The sequence below is a fragment of the Heterodontus francisci genome, unplaced genomic scaffold, assembly GCF_036365525.1.
Source record: "Heterodontus francisci isolate sHetFra1 unplaced genomic scaffold, sHetFra1.hap1 HAP1_SCAFFOLD_323, whole genome shotgun sequence".
Taxonomy (NCBI): domain Eukaryota; kingdom Metazoa; phylum Chordata; class Chondrichthyes; order Heterodontiformes; family Heterodontidae; genus Heterodontus; species Heterodontus francisci.
This window is the reverse complement of record NW_027141078.1, coordinates 167,414-182,500: the sequence shown is the minus strand read 5'-3', so window position 1 is coordinate 182,500 and position 15,087 is coordinate 167,414. Positions and strand designations below refer to the sequence as shown.

The window sequence follows — 15,087 nt, the reverse complement described above, 5'->3', positions numbered from 1 at the left end:
AGTCAGTGGCCATCAAGTACGTGACCAGCGTCCGGCGCAGGCTGTGTCCGCACAGCAGACTCTGGCACTCTGTCTGGTTTCTCTACACCCCGACTCCCCCCTCTTCTCATCAGAACACTGATATATCCCACACCCCTCACTGTAACACTGATATATCCCACATCCCTCACTGCAACACTGATATATCCCACATCCCTCACTGCAACACTGATATATCCCACACCCCTCACTGCAACACTGATATATCCACACCCCTCACTGCAACACTGATATATCCCACACCCCTCACTGTAACACTCTGATATATCCCACACCCCTCACTGTAACACTCTGATATGTCCAACACCCGTCACTGTAACACTGATAGATCCCACACCCCTCACGGGAACACACTGATATATCCCACACCCCTCACTATAACACTCTGATATTTCCCACGCCCCTCACTGTAACACTGATATATCTCAAACCCCTCACTGTAACACTGATATATCCCACGCCCCTCACTGTAACACACTGATATATCCCACACCCCTCACTATAACACTCTGATATTTCCCACGCCCCTCACTGTAACACTGATATATCTCAAACCCCTCACTGTAACACACTGATATATCCCACGCCCCTCACTGTAACACTGATATATCCCACGCCCCTCACTGTAACACTGATATATCCCACGCCCCTCACTGTAACACTGATATATCCCACGCCCCTCACTGTAACACACTGATATACCCCACGCCCCTCACTGTAACACTGATATATCCCACGCCCCTCACTGTAACACTGATATATCCCACACCCCTCACTGCAACACTGATATATCCCACACCCCTCACTGTAACACACTGATACATCCCACACCCCTCACTGTAACACACTGATATACCCCACACCCCTCACTGGAACACTGATATATCCCACACCCCTCACTGTAACACTGATATATCCCACACCCCTCACTGCAACACTGATATATCCCACACCGCTCACTGTAACACTGATATATCCCACACCCCTCACTGGAACACACTGATATATCCCACACCCCTCACTATAACACTCTGATATTTCCCACGCCCCTCACTGTAACACACTGATATACCCCACAACCCTCACTGTAACACTGATATATCCCACGCCCCTCACTGTAACACTGATATATCCCACACCCCTCACTGTAACACACTGATATATCCCACACCCCTCACTGTAACACACTGATATATCCCACGCCCCTCACTGTAACACACTGATATATCCCACGCCCCTCACTGTAACACACTGATATATCCCACACCCCTCACTGGATCACTGATATATCCCACGCCCCTCACTGTAACACTGATATATCCCACGCCCCTCACTGTAACACACTGATATACCCCACAACCCTCACTGGAACACTGATATATCCCACGCCCCTCACTGTAACACACTGATATATCCCACGCCCCTCACTGTAACACTGATATATCCCACGCCCCTCACTGGAACACTGATATATCCCACGCCCCTCACTGTAACACACTGATATATCCCACACCCCTCACTGGATCACTGATATATCCCACGCCCCTCACTGTAACACTGATATATCCCACACCCCTCACTGGAACACTCTTGATATATCCCACACCCCTCACAATAACACTCTGGTATATCCCACACCCCTCACTGCAACAGACTGATATATCCCACACCCCTCACTGTGATACTGATATATCCCACACCCCTCACTATGATACTGATATATCCCACACCCCTCACTCCAACAATGATATATCCCACACCCCTCACTCCAACAATGATATATCCCACACCCCTCACTCCAACAATGATATATCCCACATCCCTCACTGTAAAACTGATATATCTCACACCCCTCACTGCAACACTCATATATGTCCCATCCCTCACTGCAACACTGATATATCCCACATCCCTCACTGCAACACTGATATATCCCACACCCCTCACTGTAACACTGATATATCCCACACCCCTCACTGTAACACTGATATATCCCACACCCCTCACTGTAACACTGATATATCCCACACCCCTCACTGTAACACTGATATATCCCACACCCCTCACTGTAACACTGATCTATCCCACACCCCTCACTGTAACACTGATCTATCCCACACCCCTCACTGTAACACTGATATATCCCACACCCCTCACTGTAACACTGATATATCCCACACCCCTCACTGTAACACTGATATATCCCACACCCCTCGCTGCAACACTGATATATCCCACACCCCTCGCTGGAACACTGATATATCCCACACCCCTCAGTATGATACTGATATTTCCCACGCCCCTCACTGCAACACACTGATATATCCCACACCCCTCACTGTAACACTCTGATATATCCCACACCCCTCGCTGCAACACTGATATATCCCACACCCCTCGCTGTAACACTGATATATCCCACACCCCTCAGTATGATACTGATATTTCCCACGCCCCTCACTGCAACACACTGATATATCCCACACCCCTCACTGTGATACTGATATATCCCACACCCCTCACTGTGATACTGATTTCTCCCACACCCCTCACTGTAACAATGATATTTCCCACATCCCTCACTGTAACACTGATATATCCCACATCCCTCACTGCAACACTGATATATCCCACATCCCTCACTGCAACACTGATATATCCCACATCCCTCACTGTAACACTGATATATCCCACATCCCTCACTGTAACACTGATATATCCCACAGCCCTCACTGTTAGACTGATACATCCCACACCCCTCACTGTAACACTGATACATCCCACACCCCTCACTGTAACACTGATATATCCCACACCCCTCACTGCAACACTGATATATCCCACACCCCTAATTGTAACACTGATATATCCCACACCCCTCACTGTAACTCTCTGATATATCCCACACCCCTCACTGCAACACTGATATATCCCACGCCCCTCACTGGAACACAGATATATCCCAGACTCCTCACTGTAACACTGATATATCCCACACCCCTTACTGTAACACTGATATATCCCACACCCCTCACTGTAACTCTCTGATATATCCGACACCCCTCACTGCAACACTGATATATCCCACGCCCCTCACTGGAACACAGATATATCCCAGACTCCTCACTGTAACACTCTGATATATCCCACAACCCACACTGTTACACTGATATATCCCACACCCCTCACTGGAGCACACTGATATATCCCACACCGCTCACTGGAACACACTGATATATCCCACACCGCTCACTCTGACACTAATATATCTCCCATCTCTCACTGTAACACTGATATGTCCCACACCCCTCACTGTGATACTGATATGTCCCACACCCCTCACTGTGATACTGATATATCCCACACCCCTCACTGTGATACTGATATATCCCACACCCCTCACTATGATACTGATATATCCCACATCCCTCACTGTAACACTGATATATCCCACACCCCTCACTGTAACACTCTGACATCTCCCACACCCCTCACTGTAACACTCTGACATCTCCCACACCCCTCACTGTATCGCTTGATATCTCCCACACCGCTCACTGGAACACTGATATATCCCACGCCCCTCAGTGTTAGACTGATATATCCCAGATCCCTCACTGTAACACTGATATATCCCACATCCCTCACTGTAACACTGATATATCCCACACCCCTCACTGTAACACTGATATATCCCACACCCCTCACTGTAACACTGATATTTCCCACACCCCTCACTGTAACACTGATATTTCCCACACCCCTCACTGTAACACTGATATTTCCCACACCCCTCACTGTAACACTGATATTTCCCACATCCCTCACTGTAATGCTCTGATATATCCCACACCCCACACTGTAACACTGATATATCTCACACCCCTCACTGCAACACTGATATATCTCCCATCTCTCACTGTAACACTGATGTATCTCCCATCTCTCACTGTCACAATGAGAAATCCCTCACCCCTCACTGAAACACTGATATATCCCACACCCCTCACTGGAACACTGATATATCCCACACCCCTCACTGTAACCCTCTGATATATCCCACAACCCACACTGTTACACTGATATATCCCACACCCCTCACTGGAACACACTGATATATCCCACACCGCTCACTGGAACACACTGATATATCCCACACCGCTCACTGTAACACTCTGACATCTCCCACACCCCTCACTGTATCGCTTGATATCTCCCACACCGCTCACTGGAACACTGATATATCCCACGCCCCTCAGTGTTAGACTGATATATCCCACATCCCTCACTGTAACACTGATATATCCCACATCCCTCACTGTAACACTGATATTTCCCACACCCCTCACTGTAACACTGATATTTCCCACACCCCTCACTGTAACACTGATATTTCCCACACCCCTCACTGTAACACTGATATTTCCCACATCCCTCACTGTAACACTGATATTTCCCACACCCCTCACTGTGACACTGATATATCCCACACCCCTCACTGTAATGCTCTGATATATCCCACATCCCTCACTGTAACACTGATATTTCCCACATCCCTCACTGTTACACTGATATTTCCCACACCCCTCACTGAAACACTGATATTTCCCACATCCCTCACTGTAATGCTCTGATATATCCCACATCCCCCACTGTAACACTGATATATCCCACATCCCCCACTGTAACACTGATACATCCCACACCCCTCACTGTAACACTGATATATCCCACACCCCTCACTGTAACACTGATACATCCCACACCCCTCACTGTAACACTGATATATCTCACACCCCTCACTGTAACACTGATACATCCCACACCCCTCACTGTAACACTGATATATCCCACACCCCTCACTGGAACACTGATATATCTCACACCCCTCGCTGTAACACTCTGATATATCCCAGACTCCTCACTGTAACACTGATATATCTCACACCCCTCACTGTAACACTGATATATCCCACACCCCTCACTGTAACACTGATATATCCCACACCCCTCACTGCAACACTGATATATCCCACACCCCTCACTGTAACTCTCTGATATATCCCACACCCCTCACTGCAACACAGATATATCCCACACCCCTCACTGCAACACAGATATATCCCACACCCCTCACTGCAACACAGATATATCCCACACCCCTCACTGCAACACAGATATATCCCACACCCCACACTGCAACACTGATATATCTCACACCCTCACTGTAACACTGATATATCTCCCATCTCTCACTGTAACACTGATATATCTCCCATCTCTCACTGTAACACTGATATATCTCCCATCTCTCACTGTCACAATGAGAAATCCCTCACCCCTCACTGTAACACTGATATATCCCACACCCCTCACTGTAACACTCTGATATATCCCACAACCCACACTGTAACACTGATATATCCCACACCCCTCACTGGAACACACTGATATATGCCACACCGCTCACTGGAACACACTGATATATCCCACACCGCTCACTCTGACACTAATATATCTCCCATCTCTCACTGAAACACTGATATATCCCACACCCCTCACTGTGATACTGATATATCCCACAGCCCTCACTGTGATACTGATATATCCCACACCCCTCACTGTGATACTGATATATCCCACACCCCTCACTGTAACACTGATATATCCCACACCCCTCACTGTAACTCTCTGATATGTCCCACACCCCTCACTGTAACACTCTGACATCTCCCACACCCCTCACTGTAACACTCTGACATCTCCCACACCCCTCACTGTATCGCTTGATATCTCCCACACCGCTCACTGGAACACTGATATATCCCACGCCCCTCAGTGTTAGACTGATATATCCCACATCCCTCACTGTAACACTGATATTTCCCACACCCCTCACTGTAACACTGATATTTCCCACACCCCTCACTGTAACACTGATATTTCCCACACCCCTCACTGTAACACTGATATTTCCCACATCCCTCACTGTAACACTGATGTTTCCCACATCCCTCACTGTAACACTGATATATCTCCCATCTCTCACTGTAACACTGATATATCTCCCATCTCTCACTGTCACAATGAGAAATCCCTCACCCCTCACTGTAACACTGATATATCCCACACCCCTCACTGTAACACTCTGATATATCCCACAACCCACACTGTAACACTGATATATCCCACACCCCTCACTGGAACACACTGATATATGCCACACCGCTCACTGGAACACACTGATATATCCCACACCGCTCACTCTGACACTAATATATCTCCCATCTCTCACTGAAACACTGATATATCCCACACCCCTCACTGTGATACTGATATATCCCACACCCTTCACTGTGATACTGATATATCCCACACCCCTCACTGTGATACTGATATATCCCACACCCCTCACTGTGATACTGATATATCCCACACCCCTCACTATGATACTGATATATCCCACATCCCTCACTGCAACACTGATACATCCCACACCCCTCACTGTAACACACTGATACATCCCACACCCCTCACTGTAACACACTGATATACCCCACACCCCTCACTGGAACACTGATATATCCCACGCCCCTCACTGTAACACTGATATATCCCACGCCCCTCACTGTAACACTGATATATCCCACACCGCTCACTGTAACACTGATATATCCCACACCCCTCACTGGAACACACTGATATATCCCACACCCCTCACTATAACACTCTGATATTTCCCACGCCCCTCACTGTAACACTGATATATCTCAAACCCCTCACTGTAACACACTGATATATCCCACGCCCCTCACTGTAACACTGATATATCCCACGCCCCTCACTGTAACACACTGATATACCCCACAACCCTCACTGTAACACTGATATATCCCACGCCCCTCACTGTAACACTGATATATCCCACACCCCTCACTGTAACACACTGATATATCCCACGCCCCTCACTGTAACACACTGATATATCCCACGCCCCTCACTGTAACACACTGATATATCCCACGCCCCTCACTGTAACACACTGATATATCCCACGCCCCTCACTGTAACACACTGATATATCCCACACCCCTCACTGGATCACTGATATATCCCACGCCCCTCACTGTAACACTGATATATCCCACGCCCCTCACTGTAACACACTGATATACCCCACAACCCTCACTGGAACACTGATATATCCCACGCCCCTCACTGTAACACACTGATATATCCCACGCCCCTCACTGTAACACTGATATATCCCACGCCCCTCACTGGAACACTGATATATCCCACGCCCCTCACTGTAACACACTGATATATCCCACACCCCTCACTGGATCACTGATATATCCCACGCCCCTCACTGTAACACTGATATATCCCACACCCCTCACTGGAACACTCTTGATATATCCCACACCCCTCACAATAACACTCTGGTATATCCCACACCCCTCACTGCAACAGACTGATATATCCCACACCCCTCACTGTGATACTGATATATCCCACACCCCTCACTATGATACTGATATATCCCACACCCCTCACTCCAACAATGATATATCCCACACCCCTCACTCCAACAATGATATATCCCACACCCCTCACTCCAACAATGATATATCCCACATCCCTCACTGTAAAACTGATATATCTCACACCCCTCACTGCAACACTCATATATGTCCCATCCCTCACTGCAACACTGATATATCCCACATCCCTCACTGCAACACTGATATATCCCACACCCCTCACTGTAACACTGATATATCCCACACCCCTCACTGTAACACTGATATATCCCACACCCCTCACTGTAACACTGATATATCCCACACCCCTCACTGTAACACTGATCTATCCCACACCCCTCACTGTAACACTGATATATCCCACACCCCTCACTGTAACACTGATATATCCCACACCCCTCACTGTAACACTGATATATCCCACACCCCTCGCTGCAACACTGATATATCCCACACCCCTCGCTGGAACACTGATATATCCCACACCCCTCAGTATGATACTGATATTTCCCACGCCCCTCACTGCAACACACTGATATATCCCACACCCCTCACTGTAACACTCTGATATATCCCACACCCCTCGCTGCAACACTGATATATCCCACACCCCTCGCTGTAACACTGATATATCCCACACCCCTCAGTATGATACTGATATTTCCCACGCCCCTCACTGCAACACACTGATATATCCCACACCCCTCACTGTGATACTGATATATCCCACACCCCTCACTGTGATACTGATATATCCCACACCCCTCAGTATGATACTGATATTTCCCACGCCCCTCACTGCAACACACTGATATATCCCACACCCCTCACTGTGATACTGATATATCCCACACCCCTCACTGTGATACTGATTTCTCCCACACCCCTCACTGTAACAATGATATTTCCCACATCCCTCACTGCAACACTGATATATCCCACATCCCTCACTGCAACACTGATATATCCCACATCCCTCACTGCAACACTGATATATCCCACATCCCTCACTGCAACACTGATATATCCCACATCCCTCACTGTAACACTGATATATCCCACATCCCTCACTGTAACACTGATATATCCCACAGCCCTCACTGTTAGACTGATACATCCCACACCCCTCACTGTAACACTGATACATCCCACACCCCTCACTGTAACACTGATATATCCCACACCCCTCACTGTAACACTGATATATCCCACACCCCTCACTGTAACACTGATATATCCCACACCCCTCACTGTAACTCTCTGATATATCCGACACCCCTCACTGCAACACTGATATATCCCACGCCCCTCACTGGAACACAGATATATCCCAGACTCCTCACTGTAACACTGATATATCCCACATCCCTCACTGTAACACTCTGATATATCCCACACCCCTCACTGCAACACAGATATATCCCACACCCCTCACTGCAACACAGATATATCCCACACCCCTCACTGCAACACAGATATATCCCACACCCCTCACTGTAACACTGATATATCCCACACCCCACACTGTAACACTGATATATCTCACACCCCTCACTGTAACACTGATATATCTCCCATCTCTCACTGTAACACTGATATATCTCCCATCTCTCACTGTAACACTGATATATCCCACACCCCTTACTGTAACACTGATATATCCCACACCCCTTACTGTCACAATGAGAAATCCCTCACCCCTCACTGAAACACTGATATATCCCACACCCCTCACTGTAACACTGATATATCCCACACCCCTTACTGTAACACTGAGAAATCCCTCACCCCTCACTGGAACACTGATATATCCCTCACCCCTCACTGTAACCCTCTGATATATCCCACAACCCACACTGTTACACTGATATATCCCACACCCCTCACTGGAGCACACTGATATATCCCACACCGCTCACTGGAACACACTGATATATCCCACACCGCTCACTCTGACACTAATATATCTCCCATCTCTCACTGTAACACTGATATATCCCACACCCCTCACTGTGATACTGATATGTCCCACACCCCTCACTGTGATACTGATATATCCCACACCCCTCACTGTGATACTGATATATCCCACACCCCTCACTGTGATACTGATATATCCCACACCCCTCACTATGATACTGATATATCCCACATCCCTCACTGTAACACTGATATATCCCACACCCCTCACTGTAACACTCTGACATCTCCCACACCCCTCACTGTAACACTCTGACATCTCCCACACCCCTCGCTGTAACACTCTGACATCTCCCACACCCCTCACTGTATCGCTTGATATCTCCCACACCGCTCACTGGAACACTGATATATCCCACGCCCCTCAGTGTTAGACTGATATATCCCAGATCCCTCACTGTAACACTGATATATCCCACATCCCTCACTGTAACACTGATATATCCCACACCCCTCACTGTAACACTGATATTTCCCACACCCCTCACTGTAACAGTGATATTTCCCACACCCCTCACTGTAACACTGATATTTCCCACATCCCTCACTGTAACACTGATGTTTCCCACATCCCTCACTGTAACACTGATATTTCCCACACCCCTCACTGTAACACTGATATTTCCCACACCCCTCACTGTAACACTGATATTTCCCACACCCCTCACTGTAACACTGTTATTTCCCACACCCCTCACTGTAATGCTCTGATATATCCCACACCCCACACTGTAACACTGATATATCTCACACCCCTCACTGCAACACTGATATATCTCCCATCTCTCACTGTAACACTGATGTATCTCCCATCTCTCACTGTCACAATGAGAAATCCCTCACCCCTCACTGAAACACTGATATATCCCACACCGCTCACTGTAACACTCTGACATCTCCCACACCCCTCACTGTATCGCTTGATATCTCCCACACCGCTCACTGGAACACTGATATATCCCACGCCCCTCAGTGTTAGACTGATATATCCCACATCCCTCACTGTAACACTGATATATCCCACATCCCTCACTGTAACACTGATATTTCCCACACCCCTCACTGTAACACTGATATATCCCACACCCCTCACTGTAACTCTCTGATATGTCCCACACCCCTCACTGTAACACTCTGACATCTCCCACACCCCTCACTGTAACACTCTGACATCTCCCACACCCCTCACTGTATCGCTTGATATCTCCCACACCGCTCACTGGAACACTGATATATCCCACGCCCCTCAGTGTTAGACTGATATATCCCACATCCCTCACTGTAACACTGATATTTCCCACACCCCTCACTGTAACACTGATATTTCCCACACCCCTCACTGTAACACTGATATTTCCCACACCCCTCACTGTAACACTGATATTTCCCACATCCCTCACTGTAACACTGATGTTTCCCACATCCCTCACTGTAACACTGATATATCTCCCATCTCTCACTGTAACACTGATATATCTCCCATCTCTCACTGTCACAATGAGAAATCCCTCACCCCTCACTGTAACACTGATATATCCCACACCCCTCACTGTCACACTCTGATATATCCCACAACCCACACTGTAACACTGATATATCCCACACCCCTCACTGGAACACACTGATATATGCCACACCGCTCACTGGAACACACTGATATATCCCACACCGCTCACTCTGACACTAATATATCTCCCATCTCTCACTGAAACACTGATATATCCCACACCCCTCACTGTGATACTGATATATCCCACACCCTTCACTGTGATACTGATATATCCCACACCCCTCACTGTGATACTGATATATCCCACACCCCTCACTGTGATACTGATATATCCCACACCCCTCACTATGATACTGATATATCCCACATCCCTCACTGCAACACTGATATATCCCACACCCCTCACTGTAACACACTGATACATCCCACACCCCTCACTGTAACACACTGATATACCCCACACCCCTCACTGGAACACTGATATATCCCACGCCCCTCACTGTAACACTGATATATCCCACGCCCCTCACTGTAACACTGATATATCCCACACCGCTCACTGTAACACTGATATATCCCACACCCCTCACTGGAACACACTGATATATCCCACACCCCTCACTATAACACTCTGATATTTCCCACGCCCCTCACTGTAACACTGATATATCTCAAACCCCTCACTGTAACACACTGATATATCCCACGCCCCTCACTGTAACACTGATATATCCCACGCCCCTCACTGTAACACACTGATATACCCCACAACCCTCACTGTAACACTGATATATCCCACGCCCCTCACTGTAACACTGATATATCCCACACCCCTCACTGTAACACACTGATATATCCCACGCCCCTCACTGTAACACACTGATATATCCCACGCCCCTCACTGTAACACACTGATATATCCCACGCCCCTCACTGTAACACACTGATATATCCCACGCCCCTCACTGTAACACACTGATATATCCCACACCCCTCACTGGATCACTGATATATCCCACGCCCCTCACTGTAACACTGATATATCCCACGCCCCTCACTGTAACACACTGATATACCCCACAACCCTCACTGGAACACTGATATATCCCACGCCCCTCACTGTAACACACTGATATATCCCACGCCCCTCACTGTAACACTGATATATCCCACGCCCCTCACTGGAACACTGATATATCCCACGCCCCTCACTGTAACACACTGATATATCCCACACCCCTCACTGGATCACTGATATATCCCACGCCCCTCACTGTAACACTGATATATCCCACACCCCTCACTGGAACACTCTTGATATATCCCACACCCCTCACAATAACACTCTGGTATATCCCACACCCCTCACTGCAACAGACTGATATATCCCACACCCCTCACTGTGATACTGATATATCCCACACCCCTCACTATGATACTGATATATCCCACACCCCTCACTCCAACAATGATATATCCCACACCCCTCACTCCAACAATGATATATCCCACACCCCTCACTCCAACAATGATATATCCCACATCCCTCACTGTAAAACTGATATATCTCACACCCCTCACTGCAACACTCATATATGTCCCATCCCTCACTGCAACACTGATATATCCCACATCCCTCACTGCAACACTGATATATCCCACACCCCTCACTGTAACACTGATATATCCCACACCCCTCACTGTAACACTGATATATCCCACACCCCTCACTGTAACACTGATATATCCCACACCCCTCACTGTAACACTGATCTATCCCACACCCCTCACTGTAACACTGATATATCCCACACCCCTCACTGTAACACTGATATATCCCACACCCCTCACTGTAACACTGATATATCCCACACCCCTCGCTGCAACACTGATATATCCCACACCCCTCGCTGGAACACTGATATATCCCACACCCCTCAGTATGATACTGATATTTCCCACGCCCCTCACTGCAACACACTGATATATCCCACACCCCTCACTGTAACACTCTGATATATCCCACACCCCTCGCTGCAACACTGATATATCCCACACCCCTCGCTGTAACACTGATATATCCCACACCCCTCAGTATGATACTGATATTTCCCACGCCCCTCACTGCAACACACTGATATATCCCACACCCCTCACTGTGATACTGATATATCCCACACCCCTCACTGTGATACTGATATATCCCACACCCCTCAGTATGATACTGATATTTCCCACGCCCCTCACTGCAACACACTGATATATCCCACACCCCTCACTGTGATACTGATATATCCCACACCCCTCACTGTGATACTGATTTCTCCCACACCCCTCACTGTAACAATGATATTTCCCACATCCCTCACTGTAACACTGATATATCCCACATCCCTCACTGCAACACTGATATATCCCACATCCCTCACTGCAACACTGATATATCCCACATCCCTCACTGCAACACTGATATATCCCACATCCCTCACTGTAACACTGATATATCCCACATCCCTCACTGTAACACTGATATATCCCACAGCCCTCACTGTTAGACTGATACATCCCACACCCCTCACTGTAACACTGATACATCCCACACCCCTCACTGTAACACTGATATATCCCACACCCCTCACTGTAACACTGATATATCCCACACCCCTCACTGTAACACTGATATATCCCACACCCCTCACTGTAACTCTCTGATATATCCGACACCCCTCACTGCAACACTGATATATCCCACGCCCCTCACTGGAACACAGATATATCCCACACCCCTCACTGTAACACTGATATATCCCACACCCCTCACTGTAACTCTCTGATATATCCCACACCCCTCACTGCAACACAGATATATCCCACACCCCTCACTGCAACACAGATATATCCCACACCCCTCACTGCAACACAGATATATCCCACACCCCACACTGCAACACTGATATATCTCACACCCTCACTGTAACACTGATATATCTCCCATCTCTCACTGTAACACTGATATATCTCCCATCTCTCACTGTAACACTGATATATCTCCCATCTCTCACTGTCACAATGAGAAATCCCTCACCCCTCACTGTAACACTGATATATCCCACACCCCTCACTGTAACACTCTGATATATCCCACAACCCACACTGTAACACTGATATATCCCACACCCCTCACTGGAACACACTGATATATGCCACACCGCTCACTGGAACACACTGATATATCCCACACCGCTCACTCTGACACTAATATATCTCCCATCTCTCACTGAAACACTGATATATCCCACACCCCTCACTGTGATACTGATATATCCCACACCCCTCACTGTGATACTGATATATCCCACACCCCTCACTGTGATACTGATATATCCCACACCCCTCACTGTGATACTGATATATCCCACACCCCTCACTGTAACACTGATATATCCTACACCCCTCACTGTAACTCTCTGATATGTCCCACACCCCTCACTGTAACACTCTGACATCTCCCACACCCCTCACTGTAACACTCTGACATCTCCCACACCCCTCACTGTATCGCTTGATATCTCCCACACCGCTCACTGGAACACTGATATATCCCACGCCCCTCAGTGTTAGACTGATATATCCCACATCCCTCACTGTAACACTGATATTTCCCACACCCCTCACTGTAACACTGATATTTCCCACACCCCTCACTGTAACACTGATATTTCCCACACCCCTCACTGTAACACTGATATTTCCCACATCCCTCACTGTAACACTGATGTTTCCCACATCCCTCACTGTAACACTGATATATCTCCCATCTCTCACTGTAACACTGATATATCTCCCATCTCTCACTGTCACAATGAGAAATCCCTCACCCCTCACTGTAACACTGATATATCCCACACCCCTCACTGTAACACTCTGATATATCCCACAACCCACACTGTAACACTGATATATCCCACACCCCTCACTGGAACACACTGATATATGCCACACCGCTCACTG

General features: G+C 47.6%; 1 protein-coding gene across 1 annotated transcript in view; it reads left to right on the top strand.

Annotated features, from left to right (window-relative positions):
* LOC137361950 (ubiquitin carboxyl-terminal hydrolase 5-like) overlaps window positions 1-15,087 on the top strand; it is a 214,514-nt gene that overhangs the window by 35,590 nt on the left and 163,837 nt on the right. The window contains exon 6 of the mRNA XM_068026540.1: window positions 1-16. This exon is cut by the window's left edge and continues 159 nt beyond it. Within this exon, the coding sequence (XP_067882641.1) occupies window positions 1-16 (16 nt within the window). The remainder of the gene's footprint in view (window positions 17-15,087) is intronic.